Genomic DNA, 24133 nt, shown 5'->3' with positions numbered 1-24133 from the left:
TGGCATAGAGTTGTTCATAGTATTCTCACTTTTTTTTTTAATTTCTTCAGTATCCATAGTGATTTCTATTTCATTTCTTATTTTGTCTCTTTGGGTTCTTTCTCTCCTATGCTTGGTGTGTCTAGCCAGAGGTTTGTCAATTTTGTTTACCTTCTCAAAGAACGAGCTCTTGGTTTTATTAATTTTGTCTATTGTTTTTTGAATCTATATTTTATTGATTTCCTCATTGATCTTTATGATTTAATTCCTTCTGCTGACATTAGATCTTTTTTGCTCTTCTTTTTCTAATACATTTAGGTGGTGTGTTAAGTTGTCAATTTGAGATTTGTCTTCTTTTGTCAGGAAAGCCTGTATTGCTCTGAATTTCCCTCTGAGCACTGCTTTTGTGGAGCCCCATAGATTTTGAGAGGTTGTGTCTAAATTATCCTTTGTCTCAAGGTAGTTTTTCATTTCTTTCTTCATTTCCCCATTTACCCATTGGATTTTTAGTAGCATGTTGTTTAGTCTCCATGTAGTGTGTTTTTCTCATTTCATTTTCAGTGGTTGATTTCTAATTTCATGCCATTGTGGTCAGAGAAGATACTTGGAATAATTTCTATACTCTTAAATTTCTTGAGGTTAGCTTTGTGCTCCAGTATGTGATCCATTCTTGAGAATGTTCCATGCACACTTGAGAAGAATGTGTATTCTGATTTTTGTGGATGTAGTATGCTGAAGATGTCAATTAAGTCTAATTTTTCTATTGTTTCCTTAGGGTCTCTGTTGCTTTATTGCTTTTCTGTCTAGAGGATCTGTCCATTGATGTGAGTGGGGTGTTAAAGTCTCCTACAATGATTGTATTTCCATCAATTCTCCTTTTATGTCTCTTAATATTTGTTTTATGTATCTGCTTGTTCCTATATTTGGGGCATATATATCGATGATTGTAATATCCTCTTCGTGGAGGGATCCCTTAATCGTTAAATAGTGTCCTTCTTTGTTTTTCTTTATGGCCTTCATTTTAAAGTCTATTTTGTCTGATATGAGTATTGCAACTCCTGCTTTCCTGTTTTGACCATTGGCATGGAATATCTTTTCCCACCCCCTCAATTTCATTCTATATGTGTCCTTTGTCCACAAGTGAGTTTCTTGTAGGAAGCAATTGAATGTTTCTGCTTTTTTATCCACTCAGCCCCTCTGTGGCTTTTGATTGTAGCATTCAGTCCATTGACATTTAAGGTGATAATTGATAGATGTTTACTTATTGCCATTTTTAACCTCGCTTTCCAGTTGACTCTATGATCTTCCCTTTTCCTTTCCTTTTTTGGTTGGATGGTCTCCATTATTTTCTGTTTGAGCACATTTCTTTTCATTTTTTTGAATGTAATATTCAGTTTTGTTTTGTGGTTGCCCCGTTTTTAAAGTATGTTAACCCCTTCCTATCATTGTGTGTTTTTGCCTGATAGTCCTGTAGGTTCAAACACTTCATTACCATAATACAATTTTTAAAAAAGAAAAAAATGATCTATATTTCCTCAATTCCCTTGCCCACATTTTACGTTTTTAATGTCTGGTTCACAAGGATGGTTTGACATACACAAGTCAAACAGTGTAATACACCACATTAACAAAAGAAAAGTCATAAACCGTATGATTCTCTCAATAGATGCAGAAAAAGCTTTTGACAAAATCCAACATCTATTAATTATAAAATCTCTCACCAAAGTGTGTATAGAGGGAACATTCCTTAACATAATCAAAGCCATTTATAACAAAACCACAGCAAATATAATACTCAAATGGAGAAAAACTGCAAGCATTCCCACTAAAATCTGGAATAAGACTAGCATGCCCACTCTCACCACTGCTATTCAACATAGTATTGGAAGTCCTAGCCATAGCAATCAGACAAACAAAAGAAAGAAAAGGCATCCAAATAGGAATAGAAGAGATAAAATTTTCACTGTATGCAGATGATATGATACTATACATAAAAAACCCTAAGGACTCAACGTAAAAAATACTTGAACTGATAAACAAATTCAGAAAGGTATCAGGATATAATATTAACACTCAAAAATCAGCCACATTTCTGTATACTAACAATGAAACTTTTCAAAAGGAGATATAAAAACACAATACCTTTTAAAAACCACCACAAAAAAATCAAATAACTGGGAATACACCTGACCAAGGAGGTTAAGGACTTACATGCCAAGAAGTATAAATCATTAATCAAGGAAATTAAAGAAGATGTAAAAAATGGCAAGGTATTCCATGTTCCTGGATTGGAAAAATTAATATTGTAAAAAGGGCCATACTCCCCAAAGCAATCTACAGATTCAATGCAATCCCTATCAAATTACCCATGACATTTCTGACAGAACTACAACAAACAATACAAAAATTTCTATGGAACCACAAAAAGACCAGAATTGCCAAAGCAATTGTGAACAATCAAAACCAAGCAGGAGGCATAATTCTCCCTGATCTGTGGCAATATTACAAAGACACAGTCATCAAGAGAGTGTGGTTACCAAAACAGATGGACAGACTAATGGAAACAGAGTAGAGAACCCATAAATAAGCCCAACACTTATGGTCAATTAAACTTTGACAAAGGAGGCAAGAACATAAAAAGGGGAAAAAGTCAGTCTTTTCAGCAAGAATTGCTGGGAAACCTGGACAGCTGTATGCAAATCAATGAAACTAGAGCACACCCTCATACCATGCATGAAAATGAACTTAAAATCGCCGAAAAACTTAAATATAAGACAAGATACCATCAAATTCCTGGAAGAGAACATAGGCAAAACACCCTCTGACATCAACCTTACACATGTTTTCATAGGTCAGTCTCCCAAAGCAACACATATAACAGCAAAAAAAATGAAAAAATGGGACTTAAGCAAACTAATAAGCTTTTGCACAGCAAAGGAAACCAGACAGAAAACCAAAAGACAACTTACAGAATGGGAGAAAATTGTTTCAAATGATGCAAAAGACAAGGGCTTCATCTCTAAAATATACAAATAACTTATACAACTCAACAGCAAAAAAGCCAACAACCCAATTGAGAAATGGTAAAAAGACCTGAACAGATATTTCTCCAAGGAAGATGTACAGATGGCCAACAAGCACATGAAAAAATGCTCAACATCCCTGATTATTAGAGAAATGCAAATCAAAACTACCATGAGATACTGCCTCACACCAGTCAGAATGGCCATCATTAATAAGTCCTCAAATCACAAATGCTAGAGTGGGTGTGGAGAAAAGTGAACCCTCCTACACTGTTGGTGGAATGTAAGCTGGTTCAACCATTATGGAAAACAGTGGAGGTACATTAGAAAACAATACATAGAACTACCATATGACCCTGAATTCCCACTCTTGGGCATATATCTGGACAAAACTTTTTTGTTGAAAAAGACACATGCACCTGCATGTTCATTGCAGCTCTATTCACAATAGCCAGGACATGGAAACAACCCAAATGTCCACCGACAGACGACTGGATTAGGAAGATGTGGTATATATACACAATGGAATACTACTCAGCCATCAAAAGAACAAAATAATGCCATTTGCAGCAACATGGATGGAACTAGAGACTCTCATACTGAGTGAAGTAATTCAGAAAGAGAAAGACAAATGCCATATGATATCACTTATATCTGGTATCTGATATATGACACAAAGGAATCTTTCCACAGAAAAGAAAATCATGTATTTGGAAAATAGACTTGTGGCTGCCAAGGGGGAGGGGAAGGAATGTGAGGGATTGGGAACTTGGTTAATGGATACAAACTATCAATTTTGGAATGGATTAACTATGAGATCCTGCTGTGTAGCACTGAGATCTATGTCTAGATACTTACAACAGAGCACGAAAATGTGAGGAAATAGAATGTATACATGCATGTGTAACTGGGTTGCTATCATGTAGAGTAGGAAATTTGATAGAACAGAGAAAACCAGATATAATGGAAAAAATCATTATATATATAAAGAATGAAATACATGCATTACCTGATGTGGGGAGTGGAAAAAAATGGCCATGAGCAAAAAGTCAACAAACAATAAACAGTGGAGAGGGTGTGGAGAAAAGAAAACCCTTCTACTCTATTCATGGGAAACTAAATTGGTGCAACCACTATGGAGAACAGTATCGAGGTTCCTGAAAATCTAAATATAGAACCACCATGTGGTCTGGAAATCCTATTTCTGGGCATATAACAAGAAAAGAGGCGGAGAAGGCAAGACGACTGAAGAGTAAGGGAACACGCTTGCCCTCTCCCACAAACACAGCAAAAAAAAAAAAAAAAATACATCTGCAGGATAAATGACTCATGCAGAACACCAATCAATCACTGGCAGAACTTAAACTCCAATAAAAGCAGGAATCTCATGACATTACTGGGTAAAACATGAGAAAAAAGGAGAGTGAGAGAAGGTGAATCCAAGCTGGACAGGCACTCCTGAAAGGGAACTGTGGAGGAGAACCCTTTCTCATGGAAAGTCTCCCACACCCTGGAAAGTCACCTACTCGATGGAAAGTTCAACCAAACTGGAGGAATCTCCAGATGCAGAGAAGAGTGTAGCAGTAAGTTGGAGTTCTGAAAAGCAGAGTGAGAATTGAAGAGATCATCTGAACTACTGGCACAGTCACCAAAAACTGAGATGCTTGGGTGGGGGCTAGGCACTGAGACCTCAGCTCCAGAGGATAGTCCCTGGGTAAGGGCTGGAGTGGAGACTGCTTGGGAGGTCTAGGAAGCGCTCTGTCAAGTTTGACAGGGCAGAGACTGCCTGGGAGACTAGAAAGCAGAGCTTCGCAGGGGGATGGAGCAATATGCTAAGGGTGGGGAAGTGGAAAGCCACATCAGAGGGAACATGGGAGAAGAGCTGGGTCTGTGCCAGTGTTGGGGAAGGGAGAGAAGAAGGGTGGGCCCCCATAGAATATTCCCCACAGCACACCGAGCTCACTGGCCTGCCAGCTATCAGAAAGCTGTGCTTCCCAGTGCATCCCCCCAGCTACCCCTTATGCATGCGCTGGATTGGGGCTGCCTGCCATCCGGGAGGGATGGCCTCAACAATTGCAAGAAGGCTACCACTGCAGGGGCTGTCCCTGCCATGGTCTGCTTGCCCTTTGGAGGGGCTACACCCCTGCGGAGCAGCACCAAACACCACCAGCCCTGGGAAAAGGCCTGCAGCTCAGAAAAGCTAGAACAATCTTGGCTGGGTTGTGAAAAGATCTGCCTACATTCTCGGACAGTCCTTGCAAGTCGGGCTGCCCTGGGGAATAGCCTCTTGGGTTCACAGTGGCCCAGCTAGCTGCTTCAGCCCTCAGAGGGTGCTGAACTCCCGGAGAACAGCTGCCTAGCACTGCCAGACCCCTGCAGGAGCCTCCACAGCCCAGAAAAGCTACAACAAGCTTGGCTGGGCCGTGAAAAGTTTTGCCTACATTCTCAGACAGTCCTCTGAGTCTGGCTGCCCTGGGGAAGAGCCTCTTGGATTCTCAGTGACTCAGTTAGATGCTCCAGCCTGTGGAGGGTGCTGCACTCCTGAGGAACAGCCCCCCAGCACTTCCAGGCCCCTGCAAGAGCCCCATAGCCCAAAAACACCAGAGCAAGCTCTGCATGACCAAGTGAAATTTGTTCCCATTGTGGTGTGGACCACCCAGTCCTGTCTGCCCTAATGAAGTCTTCCTTTGCTTCAGAGAGACCCTGTCCCCCTGCCCACTACACAGAAAGGCCAAACTGCCTCAAAGAATACTGACCAACAACACCAGCCCTCAGGAAACATTCCACGGCCGTGACAAGGCAAACACTGCCTGGCCACGGAGAGTACAACTCCCTCAGGAAAAAGAAAACAACAAGCAAGATGAAGAAGCTGAGAAACCACCCCCAGTCAAACCAACAGGAGAACTCACCTAAAGCAGTCAACAATGAAACAGATCTCTGCAGTCTGACAGACCTGGAGTTCAAAAGAGAAATAGTGAAAATACTGAAGGAATTAAGAGAAGATATGAACAGTAATACAGACACCCTCAGGAAGGAACTAGAAAATAATAATGAGTAGCCAAGAAAAACTAGAACATTCATTTGCAGAGATACAAACTGAACTACGGACAGTAAAAACCAGAATGAATAATGCAGAAGAATGAATCAGTGATATGGAAGATAGAATAATGGAAATCACCCAATCAGATCAGCAGACAGAAAACCAAATCAAAAAACAGGAAAGCAATATAAGAGACCTACAGGATAATATAAAGCGGGCCAATCTACACATGATAGGAATTCCAGAAGGAGTAGAAAAAGATAAGGGGATTGAAAATATAGTTGAAGAAATCATCGCTAGAAACTTCCCAAACCTAAAGGATACTGAGTTCAAGATACAGGAAGCACAGAGGGCCTCACACAAGTTGAACCCAAATACACCCCCACCAAGACACATCATAATAAAAATGGCAAAGTTAGTGATAAAGAGAGGATCCTAAAGGCAGCAAGAGAAAAGCAGAATGTTACCTACAAGGGAACCCCCATAAGATTATCAGCTGATTCCTCTACAGAAACACTACAGGCCAGGAGGGAATGGCAAGAGATATTTAAAGTGCTAAAAGGAAAAAAAATATGCAACCTAGAACTCTATTTAGCAAGAATATCATTTAAAATAGAAGGAGAAATAAAAATTTTTTCCAACAAACAAAAGCTAAAAGAATACAGCAATACAAAACCCAGGCTAAAAGAAATACTGAAAGGGCTTCTCTAAACCAAAAAGGAAGGAAGGAAAAAAAAAATAGGAAGAACTAGGACTGAGGAAAATGCAATCAGAGAGCAGTCACTCAAATAAGCCAGCATACAGATTTAATCATGAACATGTTTAAAACAAAATAAAATTAAAAAGAAAAAAAGAGTCATCAAAATCATAGAATGTGGGCAAGGGATGTTAGGAAATAAATAACCCTTTTGTGTTTTTTTGTATGTTTCTCATCTTAATTTTAATATAGTAATGAAGTGTTTGAACCTACAGGACTATCAGGTTAAAACACACAATGATAGGTAGGGGTTAGCATACATAAAAATCAGTGCACACACAAAACCAAACCAAACCTTGCATTCACAAAAAATGAAAAAAAAAAAAAAACAAAAAAAAGACAAAAAAAAAACACTCAAGCAGATAATAACTGGAGACCATCCAAACAAAAAAAGAAAGGAAGAATGGAGAACCATAGAATCAACTGGAACACGAGGTTCAAATTAGTAATAAATAATCTATCAATTATCACCTTAAATGTCAATGGACTGAATGCTCCAATCAAAAGCCACAGAGGGGCTGAGTGGATAAAAAGACAAAACCTTCAATATGCTGCCTACAAGAAACTCACCTTAGGGCAAAGGATACATATAGATTTAAAGTGAAGGGGTGGGAAAATATATTTAAGGCCAACAGACATGACAGGAAAGCAGGAGTTGCAATGCTCATATCAGACAAAATAGACTTTAAAATGAAGGCCATAAAGAAAGACAAAGAAGGACACTATTTAATGATTAAGGGATCCATCCAAGGAGAGGATGTTATTATCATCAACATGTATGCCCCAAATACAGGAGCACCAAGATACATAAAACAAATATTAAGACATAAGGGAGAAATTGATGGGAATACAATCATAGTAGGAGATGTTAATACCCCACTTACACCAATGGACAGATCCTCTATACAGAAAAGCAATAAAGCAACAGAGATCCTAAAGGAAACAGTAGAAAAGTTAGACTTAATTGACATCTTCAGGACACTACATCCAAAAAAAGCAGAATACACATTCTTCTCAAATGCTCATGGAACATTCTCAAGAATCAACCATATATTGGGACACAAAGCTAACCCCAACAAATTTAGGAGCATAGAAATTATCTCAAGTATCTTCCCTGACCACAATGGCATGAAATTAGAAATCAACCATGGGAAAAGGAAAGAGAAAAAACCTACTACATGGAGACTAAACAACATGCTACTAAAAAACCAATGGGTCAATGAGAAAATCAAGAATGAAATTTAAAAATACCTTCAAACAAATGCTAATGAGGATACAACCTCTCAAAATCTATGGGATGCTGCAAAAGCAGTGCTCAGAGGGAAATTCATAGTGATACAGGCCTTTCTCAAAAAAGAAGATCCCAAATTGACAAGTTAACACTCCACCTAAATGAACTAGAAAAAGAAGAACAAAAAAGACCTAAATTCAGCAAAAGGAAGGAAATTATGAAGATCAAAGAAGAAATCAATAAAATAGAAATTCAAAAAACAATAGAGAAAATTAATAAAACCAAGAGCTGGTTCTTTGAAAAGGTAAACAAAATTGACAAACCCTGGCTAGACTCACTAAGAAGAAGATAGAAAGAATGCAAATAAACAAAATTATGAATGAAAGAGGAGAAATCACAATGGATACTGCAGAAATACAAAAAACCATAAGAAAATTCTATGAACAACTCTATGCCAACAAATTTGACAATATGGAAGAAATGGACAATTTTCTAGAATCTTACAGCCTGCCAAAACTGAATCAAGAAGAAATAGACAAACTGAACAGACCGATCACCACAAATGAAATTGAGGAGGTCATAAAAACACTCCCTACAAATGAAAGTCTAGGACCAGATGGCTTCACAGGGGAATTCTATCAAACACATAAAGGTTGAAGAAGAAGGAACACTCCCAAAGACATTCTATGACTCCAACACGACCCTAATTCTAAAACCAGACAGAGATACCACCATAAAAGAAAACTATCGGCCAACATCTATGATGAATATAGATGCAAAAATTCTCAACAAAATCTTAGCCAACCGAATCCAACAACAAATCAAAACAATCATACACCATGACCAGGTAGGGTTCATCCCAGGTTCACAAGGATGGTTCAACATACACAAATCAATCAGCATCATACACCACATTAACAAAAAAAAAAGTAAAAAATCATATGATCATCTCAATAGATGGAGAAAAAGCATTTGATAAAGTCCAACATCCATTCATGATCAAGACCCTCGCCAAAGTGGGTATACAGGGAACATTCCTGAACATAATCAAAGCCATTTGTGATAAACCCACAGCAAATATAATACTCAATGGGGAAAAACTGAAAGCCTTCTCACTCAAATCTGGAACAAGACAGGGATGCCCACTCTCACCAGTGCTATATAGCATAGTATTGGAAGTCCTAGCCACAGCAATTAGACAAACAAAATAAATAAAAGTCATCCAAATAGGAAGAGAAGAGACAAAACTGTCACTGTATGCAGACGACATGATACTATACATAAAGAACCCTAAGGACTCAACCCAAAAATTGCTTGAACATTCATTCAGAAGACAGTCGCATTTCTGTATACCAGAAATGAAATATTAGAAAAGGAATACGAAAATACGATACCTTTTAAAATTGCAGCTCACAAAATCAAATACCTTGGAATACACCTGACCAAGGAGGTAAAGGACCTATATGCTAAGAACTATAAAGTTTTAATAAAAGAAATCAAGGAAGATGTTAAGAAATGGAAAGGTATTCTATGTTCCTGGATTGGAAAAATCAATATTGTAAAAATGGCCATACTACCCAAAGCAATCTACAGATTCAATGCAATCCCTATCAAATTACCCACAACAGTTTTCACAGAACTAGAACAAACAATACAATAAAATTTATATGGAACCACAAAAGACCCAGAATCTCCAAGGAAATCCTGAGAAACAAAAATCTAGCAGGAGGCATAACTCTCCCAGACTTCAAGAAATACTACAAAGCCACAGTCATCAAAACAGTGTGGTACTTGTATCAAAACAGACAGACCGACCAATGGAACAGAATAGAGAATCCGGAAATAAACCCTCACACATATGGTCAATTAATCTTTGACAAAGGAGGCAAGAACATAAAATGGGAAAAAGAAAGTCTATTCAGCAAGCATTGCTGGGAAACCTGGACAGCTGCATGTAAAGCAATGAAACTAGAACACACCCTCACACCATGCACAAAAATAAACTCCAAATGGCTGAAAGACTTAAATATAACACAAGACACCATCAAACTTCTAGAAGAGAACATAGGCAAAACACTCTGTGACATCAACATCATGAATATTTTCTCAAGTCCGTCTCCCCAAGCAATAAAAATAAGAGCAAAAATAAACCCATGGGACCTAATCAAACTGACAAGTTTTGCATAGTAAAGGAAACCAAAAAGAAAACAAAAAGATAACTTATAGAATGGGAGAAGATAGTTTCAAATGATGCAATGGACAAGGGCTTAATCTCTACAATATATAAGCAACTTATACAACTCAACAGCAAAAAAGTCAATCAAGCAATGGAAAAATGGGCAAAAGGCTTTAATAGACTGTTCTCCAAGGAAGATATACAGATGGCCAGCAAACACATGAAAAAATGCTCAACATCACTGATTATAAGAGAAATGCAAATCAAAACTACCATGACATACCACCTCACACCAATCAGAATGGCCATCCTTAAGAAGTCCACAAATAACAACTGTTGGAGGGGTTGTGGAGAAAAGAGAACTCTCCTGCACTGTTGGTGGGAATGTAAACTGGTATAGCCACTATGGAGGACAGTTTGGAGATACCTTAGAAATCTATACATAGAACTTCCATATGACCCTGCAATCCCACTCTTGGGCATCTATCCGGACAAAACTCTACTTAAAGGAGACACATGCACCCGCATGTTCACTGCAGCACTATTCACAATAGCTAGGACATGGAAACAACCCAAATGTCCATCAACAGATGATTGGATTAGGATGATGTCATTTATATATACACAATGGAATACTACTCAGCCATAAAAAGAATGACATAATGCTATTTGCAGCAACATGGATGGAACTAGAGACTCTCATACTGAGTGAAATGAGTCATAAAGACAAAGACAAATACCATATGATATCACTTATAACTGGAATCTAATATCCAGCACAAATGAACATCTCCACAGAAAGAAAATCATGGACTTGGAGAATAGATTTGTGGCTGCCTGATGGGAGAGGGAGGGAGTGGGAGGGATTGGGAGGGATCTGGGTTTATCAGATACAACTTAGAATAGAATTACAAGGAGATCCTGCATTGAGAACTATGTCTAGATATTCATGTTGCAACAGAACAAATGCTGGGGGAAAAATGTATACATGTAAGAATAATTTGATCCCCATGCTGTACAGCAGGAAAAAAATAGAAAAGAGCATACTTTTTGAAGATACATGCACTCAATGTTTATTGCAGCACTATTTACAATAGCCAAGACATGGAAGCAACCTGTGTGTTCATCAAAGAAGATTGAATAAAGAAGATATTTTATAAGATATTTAATAAGATAAAAGAAGGTATTATATGTATATTATATATAATGTAATATTACGAAGCCATAAAAAGAATGAAATAATGCTATTTTTAGCAACATGGATAGACCTAGAATTATCAAAGTGAATTAAATCAAAGACAAATATCCTGTGTTATATCTTGTATACTCTAATAAAAAATGATGCAAAAGTACTGATTCACAAAACAGAAACAGACTCACAGATTTCAAAACCCAACTTATGATTACCAAGGGAAAATGTCAGGGGTAGGGATAAATTAGGAGTTTTGGATTAATATATTCACACTACTACACATAAAATAGATTATTAACAAGCACCTACTGTATAGCACAGTGAAATCTGCTCAGTACTGTGTAATAACCTATACGGAAAAGAATCTGGAAATGAATGTGTATAACTGATACACTTTGCTGTACACCTTAACTAACACAACAGTTTAAGTCAATTATACTCTAATAAATTTATTTATTTATTTTTATTTTTTATTTTTTATGTCTTTTTGGCATTTCTTGGGCCACTCCCGTGGCATATAGAGGTTCCCAGGCTAGGGGTCTAATTGGAGCTGTAGCTGCCAGCCTACACCAGAGCCACAGCAATTTAAAACAAAAAATTAAGGATAAGATTGCCTCCAAAATCCACAGAAGCCCAATAAGTTTTGTGCCTCTCTTTTGAATAAGGAAGGGTCAGATGCAGCAACTTAATCTTCAGCTTAGAAAATTTAGCCTTATTTATTTATTTATTTTTTTTTTTTTTTTTTTTTGTCTTTTTGCCTTCTCTAGGTCCACTCCCACACGGCATATGGAATTTCCCAGCTGAGCAGTTGAATCTGAGCCATAGCCACTGGCCTATGCCAGAGCCACAGCAACGCGGGATCTGAGCTGCTTCTGCAACCTACACCACAGCTCACGGCAATGCCGGATCAATAACCCACTGAGCAGGGCCAGGGATAAAACCCGCAACCTCATGGTTCCTAGTCAGATTCGTTAACCACTGAGCCACAACGGGAACCCCAGAAGATTTATCTTGACCTTCCCTATATCAACGGACATTTAGAAATTTCACTAAACCAGAAGTCCTGCAAATTTTTATTTTTCTAAATCTCCTGAAAATATCTTACCAGTGAGTATTACTTCTTGCTCACTAAAACCAATCAGCATAATGTTATCAAATGTAACAGGCTAGTGTGGTATATTACAATATTTACAATTCATATATCTCATACAAGGCTTGTATCCAGGATGTATGGAAGCACTCCCAAAACTCAAAATAAAGAAACAAATAAGGTAATTAAAAACTGGGCAAAATATTTGAACAGAAACTCTACCAAAAAAAGATATACAGATTTCAAAACGATGCCAAAAATGATACTCTATATTATTAGTCACTAGGGAAATGCAAATGAAAGCACAGTGAGGTATTAACAATTAAAATACCTATAAAAAAGAACCTATACATGTATGTGCAACTGGGTCACCATGCAATACGGTAGAAAAAAATGTATTAAGGAAATAACAATTAAAAAAACTGTAGTCAGAGAATAAAAGCACATTACTTGAAAAGAAAAAAAAAAAGCCTAAAAATGAAAAGAATACCATATTGGACGTAGCAGCACAGGCCTTTGTACTCATAGATAGGCAGCCAAACATATCAACAGGCAATTACAAAAAATTGGAGGGGACAGTAAATTTTAGTGAAGTGTTGGTTATCTTGAAGCTATCTCTGCACACCACATTCCCCACTCCACTTTTCTATGCACTTGTCACAACAATCTCTCTTCTAAGTGAATTTCCTCTAATTTGGCTTTCATCAGAAAAATTGTAAGGATGCAGGGGAAGTGATTAATAAGTCTATCAAAATGATGCTGTTTGCTCACCTCCTATCTAACCAGGAAGTCTGAAGTAGAAGCTAAACACTTTTTTTTTTTTTTACTGAGATGTAACATGAAAATATCACAAGGAAGTAAATTAAATTTTATTTTTCTGAATTCATTGACAGTTTTCTCTGCTTTTATACAAAAGGAAAATCTGAATTTCTTACCACCATGCCCCAAATCCTTGAATAGTTTTCCTCTAAATGGGGGTAGTTACTGCGACATAACCTCCAGATCCTGTGTTATCCACCTATTCTCACCTCCCTGATCACATCTGGCTCCTCCTGCTTCTCTCTTTGCAAACCACATTTACCATGTTGTGCTTCACCAATGATATAGGCTTTTTGATGATACAGAACTGAAATGGGAGTTAACATGGGAAGGTCAACTTTCTTGCAGTTGGAGTTTAGAGGGAATCAAAACCATTGGCCTCACTAAAATCACATGTGATTAGCTTGGACAAGGTAATACTGATCAAAGTCCAAACAGTACAAAACTTTACAGATACACTGGAGCTTGCATAAACATATCAGATGTGCCATTTGCAGTACAAAGTGGAAGCATAAAATATAATTTCAATTGATAAGATGGAACTCTCTACAATGAATACTGATTATGATTTCAGAGCCTATAGTGCCCTGATGAACTACCTGGATTTCTCATACATGTTCAAGGCCTCAATGCCCAGAAGGACAGCTTAGCTTTGTCCTAATGGGAGTCCATGAGTGCTCTCAGGGGAATTTCAGTTCTTTACTCCTTTCTCTTCTGGCAAAATCACACAGTTGTACAATTGGTTGACTCATGTATTCAAAACAAATTCATGTAAACTTTTTCCTAAGCCTGGATAATGAAGCCTCCAAAATGAATTTGTGTATAAAATATTGCTGACTGTGTTACTGTTATTCCAGTGTTCTTGCATTATTTTCTACTTAAGAAAACAAATGCCAAAAGGATACCCACAAATTCTTAATATATATTGGTAAGAGGAAAAGATTTCTATAATATTCATTATTTTTAATGGAAAGTTAAAACACTGTTACATTTATAATATTGTGACCTGCTTTACAAGACATAAAAAGCCAAGTTGAAAATGGAAAATAGTGAATAATCTGTACATTTTATTATTATAAGTAAAATCTGGACAAGCAAAATATCTCTAAGACTATCTCTTTAATGATAAATAATTATCTGGTTAGATTAATCATAATGACTCCCTAGGAAATGTTTTGATGAACTAGAACATTAATCAAATTAAAGGGGTTCAGAGATTTAGGTCATAATATTTACTGTGTAAGAAACCATATATTTTCATTCAAAATATTTATTCAACTAAATTAACAACCTTCTCTGATTAAAATTTTTGGCCATGTCCAGGGTATGTGGAAGTTCCTGGGATCAAACCTTCACCACAGCAGTGGCAACAATGGATTCTTAACTGCTAGGCCACCAGGAAAATCCTCTGATTAAATTTTCAGTTACATCACTTAAATAGTAAACTTTCTATCCTTTTTCCAATTCTGACAATAATATCACTCGTGGTAGAAAAGATAATCAGATGTTCTTTATTTGATGAATTGTATATACCCATTTTCAATCTCTTTCGTATAACTTCCTCATCTTTATTTTCATGCCTCCTTGTTTTAACAATATGAACAGTTTACAGTGGGTTAGTCATATATACTGCATTTCAGCCACCTCAGTGACTTCCTAGTCATTATTTCTATTAAACACTTGTTGAATGATACTGCTAAGTTTATGTTATCTGATGGTTCATTGATTGCTCCTTGCAAAAACTGAATACTGCACCTGAGTTGTCAATCTCAACTTCTGATTACACTTCCAAGCTAACATGTTACACTCTCTCCCTTCCAAAACACCCTTCATATCTCATATGTCATCAGATCCTAGTGACTTCACATTCTAATTTATTTTGATCTCTTTGTCTTCCTCAAAACACTAAATGTGGTATTACACAAAGAACTTAAAATACCTTTTAGTCACCTGAGGAGTATTTATAACATGAATATTAGAAATCAACATTCACAACCTACTGAATCATTTTTACGGTAATACCTCAGAATCTACATTTTGACCAAAACTCCCCCAGACAATTCTGACGTGTAATATGGTTTAGAAATCACTAGACAAATCCCAGTCCTGATTAGTGTTTCTGACACCAGGTTCTTCTCCCTGCAGCCTGTTTCTACAAACAAATATGTAATTTCAAAAATAAGTGATGCTGCTGCTGTTTCAGTTTTCAGTGAACGGATATCCTTAAAGAGTAATGTTCAAGATCTTTCACATGGCATTCGGTATATTATACAATCCAGGTTCTTCTAACCTCTTACTTTTAACACTACATTCATGTCTTAAACATAAAACTTCTCTACCTAATTTAAAAAATTTCCCATAAATTTGCTCACATTCAGAATGTCTTCTTTTCTACATCTGTCCATCCCTGTACATATTTTGAAGCAAAATAATCACACTTTTCCAGTGTAGCAATTTCTGCAAATACTTTTTACATTTTTGGTAAGAGTAAATAGAATAAAACACATACAGGCTCTGCTATGCTTTTATTTATATTACCCTCGTGAAATTTTCTTTTTAAAATTATAGATAAATGTTATTTCTCCGTTTATTACATTGTATTTCAGAGGCCATCTATTAAGCATATGGAAACAAAAAATGCAACAGAACTGACAGAGTTTGTTCTCACAGGACTTAAGTATCAGTCAGAGTGGCAAATCCCCCTGTTCCTGCTCTTCTTGATTATATACCTCATCACTCTCATTGGAAACCTTGGTCTGATTGCTCTCATCTGCAATGACCCTCACCTTCATATCCCCATGTACTTATTCCTTGGGAACTTGGCCTTTGTGGATACTTGGTTATCATCCACAGTGACCCCCAACATGCTGGTCAACTTCTTTGCCAAGAGCAAAATGATCTCTTTCTCTGAATGTGTTGTACAGTTCTTTTCCTTTGCACTCTGTGTAACCACGGAATGTTTTCTGTTGGCAACTATGGCATATGATCGCTATGTCGCCATATGTAAACCATTACTGTATCCAGTGATTATGACCAATAGACTATTTATCCGGCTGTTAATTTTATCATTTTTAGGTGGTGTGTCTCATGCTATAATTCATAATTTTTTTTACTCAGATTAACTTTCTGTAATTCCGTCATAGTAATCACTTTTACTGTGACATTATACTATTGTTTAAGATATCCTGTACTGACCCTTCCATTAACTATCTGACGGTATTCATCTTTGCTGGGATAATACAGGTATTCACCATTTCTGTTGTTCTTATCTCTTATACACTTGTCCTCTTTACAATATTAAAAAAGAAGTCCAAGGAAGGCATAAGGAAGGCCTTCTCCACCTGTGGAGCCCACCTCCTATCTGTCTCTTTATACTGTGGGCCTCTTCTCTTCACATATGTGTTCTCTGGAACTGCACAAGAAAATGATGGAGATATGATGGACTCTCTATTGTATGCTGTCATAACTCCTTTCTTAAATCCAATTATCTACAGCCTGAGAAACCAGAAAGTCATAGATTCACTGACAAAATTGTTGAAGAGAAATTTTTAGACTTCATACTGATATATGTTCTCCTTTCATTAAAACAATGCAACATTGTGCAGATTAGATGTTGCTATGTGTTGATTATTGTCCAAAGTGTTTGAATTTATAGTCATCTTATTCTTTTATTGACTTAAGATATTAGTACCTAATAAATTCCTTAAAACAACTGCATCTTAAGTGTTTATATCATACTAAAATAATTAGAACATAACACACAAGAATGAAAATATTTTACAGACCGTCAATTTGGATTTATAAATACAATAAGTACTGAAATAGTGCTGTTCCTCTGAACAATACTTGTTTATGATGTATTTGATATTTCTACAGCCAAAGAGCCAAGAGACGATATAACTTTAACTCCACATGGAGGCAGTCTGTATTTAAATGGATAGAGGCAATTACCTGGAATTGTGCGACCCATCAAACAGTTTTATATTCAATGTTATTTGGGGAATGATAAATTTCACTTCTTGTGGGGATTACACCATACCACATAGAGAAATAAATACAAACAGGAAATCAATGAGGGAAAAATGACATGCAAGTTAAGACAATGAAAATAGCTACACTGTAAGAAATGCTCTTACTTTGGTGTGTTTCTTAGAGAAAAGGCAAGAGGTGAGTTGCCTCTCACTGTGTATGGTTTCTGTAATGTCCTTTCTAGCTGTGTTTGTATGTTGTAGGTCAATCTGACAAATTTCACTAATTCAGAAAGCCAACAGATTAGACTGAATATGTAAACTGAATAGGTATCAAGAAGAAAAAGGAAAAAAGATGAGAAACATGGTCAGTCTTCCTATAATTAACAAAACGAAGCTAGTAAGATAAAGAAATTAGTATTCAGTAAAGGTTATTGGAATGTGTGCTTGACAACAAGGTGCTTTAAATACACATTACCAAAGTTCAAATTATGTTAAGACGATACATCATGGTGCTCAGTGGGTGGCTGGGAAATACATGACAATGAAGAAGAGTTTGGAGGTTTCTTCCCTAAAGTCCTTAAATGTTAATTTTCATCACACGCTTTACTCTAAGGATAATGAGTAATGCATCTTCAGGTCTAAACTTTCTATTGTCTCACCACTGATTGTAGGTACATTCTTACTGTTACCACTGTGACCCTCACTTTCATACCTACCTACCTCTGTGATTTGAAGAATTATAGTTACTCATCCCCTTCATTTGGTTGATTCTTACTTCCCAACACAGCTGCCAGAATACTCCTTGTAAATAAATTCAGATTACATCAAATCACTCTTAAATAACTTTAAGTGGATTGTCATCATTTTCATTGCTACTGTGTCATGTGGATACACATTATATGCACATCTAGCTCTGTATCCATACATAAACATATGTTCATTTGTCCATGTGAATATTCATATTACATACATATATACCCTAAGTCTATCTCAATCTTCCACACCCAGCATTTGTTCACTCTTGCATAATTTGAGGTCCTTTCAAACAAACATCATCTTCACTCTGAAGTCTCTTCCCTCCTATTTCTCCTAATGAATTCTGCCCTATATTCAAAATGATCTACTGAAAGACACTGATCACATCTCACTCCTCAGCTTCATCCTTTCCTTTTCCTCATATGGGTCTCTCCACAGAGAATCTATCCACCATCTCCTTAGCCCCTGCAAATGTGCCATACCTGTTTACAACTCAAATGATGTCCTTTCATCAAAGTATATGTTTTAGAATTTCAGTGATGTATTTCTAGATTACCTAAAGTGTGGGAATGTGCACTGATGAAATATTTGTAAGGTTAGTTATTCTTCTTAGAGATCACAGATGGGCTTACATAATACTTATTTTTGCCTATAACCTCTTTTAGATTATAAATTAGAAATCCTAGTACTATTCCTATTTTTGCTATACATAGCAGAGTGGCTTTAACACATTAGGTTCTAAATAGGTGCTTGTGAAATATTTATGAAATTTAAAAAATCTCACAGCACAAATACATAGAATGCAGTGAGATACATCAACATTTTATAATATTATAATGAATCCAGGAAGATTACTGGGCCTTGAATGGTTGCTGAAGCTCATCTTCTTAAGATTGTTTTATACAGTTACAAGTGTCATACAATCATAGTGAATAATTCTTGTTTCACTAGGTTTAGCTCCTTGTAGCAAATATGACAAAGTATTTCCAATCTCTGGGAAAGGGGTGATTGGATAAGAATCCACCTGCTCTTAATCTTTCATCCTCGAGAATTCATGTCCTAGAGAATTCATGTTATCCCTTATGTCTGTAGTTTGTTGATTTTTGGTTTTGTGTAACAATACCATTTTTTTCTAATAATTTCCTGTAAATTATCTAGATTTTCCTTGCTCATTTATTGCTATGACTAGATTGATAATATAAGCTATATTGCTATCTAAATTGATAATATAAGCTACTAGTTTGTATTTATTCTGCCATCATAAAGCCTGTAGTCCTAATTGGCTTTTTTTCTTTGAATGGTAACATTTAAGTCAAGCTCTGAGTGTATGAGTGAGGCTTGTTACTTGCCAAGTCTTACTTTAGGATGTGTTACACTAGAGCAGACCAGAGTGTGCCTCTCAGACACTCAGATCACTCTTCAGCCTACTCTTTTGCATGTCTGCTTCCTCTGCTCTGATTTGTCCTTCAGTAAAAACCCAACTACTTTACCCTTTCCAGAAATTCACCAAAATCCTTAGTTCATTCATGTGATCCCATTCTCACTTGTCTGATGGACTTATTCATTTTGTACATTATTTTTCCATTTTAGTCCATATTGGGAAAGAAGTAAAATGTACACCTGTGCAAAGCCCACTTTTTAGACAAGATGAATTCTAATTGCCCAATCCTTTAAAAAGAAACTATGAAAATACTTACGTATTATCTAATTGACATATGGATGTTCAGATGATATCACAATGCTAGATCCACTCATTGTCTGGAAGCCTGGTGATGTTGGATTAAACTACCCCATGGAATTACAAATAATATACCTGAAACACTCGTTTTTATGATGGTGCATTCATTTTCTTTACTTGGAGATCTTAAAAAAATACTTAGCTCCTATGTCTTTTCAGACATGTATATACATTTTTCTCATTACCCTACAATATATTTTTTTTACTCTTCATAAGGTTGGGAGTAGTATATCCAATCTCTTGGGAGAGAAGATGATGGAATGTAGGACAAAAAGAAAGTATACATGTGTATGACTGGGTCACTATACTGTGCAGCAGAAATTGATGTGACACTATAAACCAACTATACTTTAACACATAATAAATTTAAGAAAAGAAGACTGATGACAAAATTGCAAGATTGTGTTAAAAATAATTAGGTTTAGGAAAAAAAAAAACACCAATAGAACTTGAACTGTATTTCTTAAAATCTGACTTTGGAATAGCTAGGGCAAATTTTTTTCAAAGTTGTATATTAGAAATATGTTAATATCTAATATAAACTAAGTCATATAGCAATATTCACTGGAGTAATCAACCACCTACTTTGTAGCAAATGATTGTCTCGGACAATTTCCATCATAGAAGGAAAGTATTTTGTTCTCACTAGAACAAATACTCCAGTTATCGATTATTAGTCCATGAAGTAAATGCTCTGACAAAACAACCATCCTTGGACTTAACAGAACTCCTTATTAACTGTCTTTGTATTCTACACATCATTGCTATTAGATGCATATTAGAAAAATGTCACAATATCCTTGGTCCAGGTTTTCCTTTGCTGTTTTTGTTTTAAAGTTGTGGTTGTCAAACTTAAGAGAGAAAGTTATGAAAAGGTCTACAGTTCTTCATTCTTTGAAACAGATTTCCCATTGAAATCTACATTCACCTGCCCAAAATTGGGAGGAAAGGACAAAACAAAGGGTGGAAACCTTTGGAATATTTGGGCATTATAGTTTAAGTAGGGTATAGAGGATGCATTAAAACTCCATTTGACTGAGCTCTATATATCTCGATAATATAAAAAAAAAATTGACTATTTTAGAATGTTATTCTGAAAGTGTTGTCCCAACTTAACAGTATCAAAGTTGCTGAATCAGAAACTCTAAAGACGGAGGTAGCAATGTTTCCACAAGCCCTCCAGTCATTCTGACTCTCCCTTAAAATTCAGGGCCACATTGATTTGCATTTCTCTAAAAATCAGGGATGTTGAGCATTTTTTCATGTGCTTGTTGGCCATCTGTACATCTTTCTTGGAGAAATATCTGTTCAGGTCTTTTTACCATTTCTCAATTGGGTTGTTGGCTTTTTTGCTGTTGAGTTGTATAAGTTGTTTGAATATTTTAGAGATGAAGCCCTTTTCTGTTGCATCATTTGAAACTACTTTCTCCCATTCTGTAAGTTTATCCCATTCTTTTTGGTTTGTTTTGTTTTTGGTTTCCTTTGCTGTGCAAAAGCTTGTCAGTTTGATTAGGTCCCACTGGTTTATTTTGCTCTCATTTCTGTTGCCTTGGGAGAATGACTTGAGAAAATATGTGTAAGGCTCATATCAGAGAATATTTTGCCTATGTTCTCTTCCAGGAGTTTGATGATATCGTGTCTTATATTTAAGTCTCTCAGAAATTTTGAGTTTATTTTCATGCATGGTGTGAGGGTGTGTTCTAGTTTCATTGATTTGCATGCAGCTGTCCAGGTTTCCCAGCAATTCTTGCTGAATAGATTTTCTTTTTCCCATTTTATGTTCTTGCCTCCCTTGTCAAAGATTAATTGACTATAGTTGTTGGGGTTTATTTATGGGTTCTCTACTCTGTTTCCTTTGGTCTGTCTGTCTGTTTTGGTACCAGTATCACACTGTCTTGATGACTGTGGCATTTTGATATTGTCTGAGGTCCGGGAGAGTTATGCCTCCTGCTTGTTTTTGATTGTTCACAATTGCTTTGGCAATTCTGGTCTTTTTGTGGTTCCATACAAATTTTTGGATTGATTGTTCTATTTCTGTGAAAAATGTCATGGGTAATTTGATAGGGATTGCATTGAATCTGTAGATTGCTTTGAGTACTATGGCACTTTTTACAATACTAATTTTTCCAATCTAGGAACATGGAATACCTTGTCATTTTTTACATCTTCTTTAATTTCCTTAATTAATGTTTTCTTTTAGTTTTCAGCTATAAGTCTTTTCCCTCCTTGGTCAGGTGTATTCACAGGTATGTGATTTTTGGGGGTGCAATTTTAAAAGGTGATGTATTTTGGTATTCCTTTTCTAATATTTTATGGTTGGTATACATAAATGCAACTGATTTCTGAATGATAATCTTATATCCTGCTACTTTGCTGAATTTTTTGATCAGTTCAGGTAGTTCATGTGTTTTTCTATATATAGTATCATGCCATCTGCATACAGTGACAGTGTTACCTCTTCTCTTCCTATTTGGATGCCTTTAGTCAACACAGTCGATAAATGATGCATTAGACCAGATGGACCTAACAGATATTTATAGAATATTCTATCCAAAATCAGCAAAATAAATATTCTTTTCAAGTGCACACATAATAATCTCTAGGACTGATCACATTCTGGGCCACAAATCAAGACTTGGTAACTTTACGAAAAAGGAAATCATAGCAAGCATCCTTTCTGACCACAAAACTGTACAACTGGAAATCAACAGCAAGAAAAAAACTGCAAAGCACAAACACGTGGAGACTAAACAACATGCTACTAAGCAACCAATGGATCACTGAAGAAATCAAAGAGGAAATTTAAAGATACCTAGAATCTAATTACAACAAAGATAAAACACTCCAAAACCTATGGGATGCAGCAAAAGCCGTTCTAAGAAGGAAGTTTATAGCAATACAAGCCTATATCAGGAAACAAGAAAAAGCTCAAATAAACAAGCTAACTTTACATCTAAAGCAGCTAGAGAGAGAAGAACAGACAAGACCCAAAGTTAGCAGAAGGAAAGAAATCATAAAGATCAGAGCAGAAATCAATGAAATAGAAAAGAAGAAAACCATAGAACCAATCAATGAAATTAAAGCTGGTTCTTTGAAAAGATCAACAAAATTGATAAATATTTAATCAAGAAAAAAAGAAAGAGGACTAATATAAGTAAAATTAGAAATGAAAACGGAGAATTAAATGAAGAGAGACTTCTACATGCAACTATACACCAATAAATGGAAAACCTAGAAGAAATCGACAAATTCTTAGAAAAGTACAATCTTCCAAAACTAAACCAGATGAAACAAAAAAGATGAATGGATCAATCACAAGAACTGAAATTGAAACTGTGATTAATAAACTTCCAAGAAACAAAAGTCCAGCACCAGATGGCTTTGCAGGTGGATTCTATCAAACATTTAGAGAAGAGCTAACACCTCTCCTTCTGAAACTATTCCAGATAATTTCAGAGGAAGGGACACACCCAAACCCATTCTATGAGGCAATCATCATACCAAAACCAGACTAAGATTCCCCCAAAAAAAGAGAATTACAGGCCAATTTCACTGAAGAACAGAGATGCAAAAATCCTCAACAAAATACTAGCAAACCACATCCAACAATACATTCAAAGGATTGTACATCATGACCAAGTGGTATTTATCCCAGGGATGCAAGGATTCTTCAACATCCACAAAATCAATCAGTGTGATACACCACATTAACAAACAGAAGAATAAAAACCATATGATCCTCTCCATAGATCTATAAAAAGCCTTTGACAAAATCCAACACCCACTTCTGATAAAAACCCTTCAGAAAGTGGGCATATGGGGAAATTACCTCAACATAATAAAGTATATATCTGACAAGCCTCAATTTAATAAAGTATATATCTGACAAACCTATATCATTCTCAATGGTGAAAAGCTGAAGGAATTCCTGCTGAGATCAGGAACAAGACAAGGATGTTTACTCTTGCCGCTACAATTCAACATAGTTTTGGAGGTCCTAGTCACACTAATCAGAGAAGTAAAAGAAAGAAGAGGAATACAAATTGGAAAAGAAGAAGTAAAACTATCACTATGTGCAGATGACATGATACTATACCTAGAGAATCCTAAAGACATTATACCTAAAAAATCCTAAATTTTTCTACCAGAAATATGTTAGAGCTCGTCAATAAATTTGTCAAAGTTGCAGGATACAAAATTAATACACAGAAATTGACTGCATTTCTATATACTAACAACAAAAAATCAAGAAGTCAAATTAGGGAAACAATTCCATTTACCATCACATCAAGAAGAATAAAATACTTTGGAATAAACCTACCTAAAGAGACAAAAGACCTGCACTCTGAAAACTATATAGA

General features: G+C 36.1%; 1 protein-coding gene across 1 annotated transcript; it reads left to right on the top strand.

Annotated features, from left to right (window-relative positions):
• LOC110256348 (olfactory receptor 5H8-like) lies at nt 4185-16859 on the top strand. Its single transcript, XM_021069830.1, has 3 exons — nt 4185-4254; nt 15876-16323; nt 16451-16859. The coding sequence occupies exons 1-3, from the start codon at nt 4185-4187 to the stop codon at nt 16857-16859; spliced, it is 927 nt and encodes a 308-aa protein (XP_020925489.1).

Source organism: Sus scrofa, chromosome 13 (assembly GCF_000003025.6).
Source record: "Sus scrofa isolate TJ Tabasco breed Duroc chromosome 13, Sscrofa11.1, whole genome shotgun sequence".
Lineage (NCBI taxonomy): Eukaryota > Metazoa > Chordata > Mammalia > Artiodactyla > Suidae > Sus > Sus scrofa.
The sequence above is the reverse complement of the archived record's forward strand: the minus strand, read 5'-3'. Positions and strand labels throughout refer to the sequence as shown.

Coding starts and splice junctions, on each gene's coding strand:
- LOC110256348 (XM_021069830.1), top strand. CDS start 4,185: ATGTGGTCTGGAAATCCTATTTCTGGGCATATAACAAGAAAAGAGGCG. Junction 4,255..15,875: donor GAAGGCAAGACGACTGAAGA/GTAAGGGAACAC, acceptor TTAAAATTATAG/ATAAATGTTATTTCTCCGTT. Junction 16,324..16,450: donor GCCATATGTAAACCATTACT/GTATCCAGTGAT, acceptor ATTCCGTCATAG/TAATCACTTTTACTGTGACA.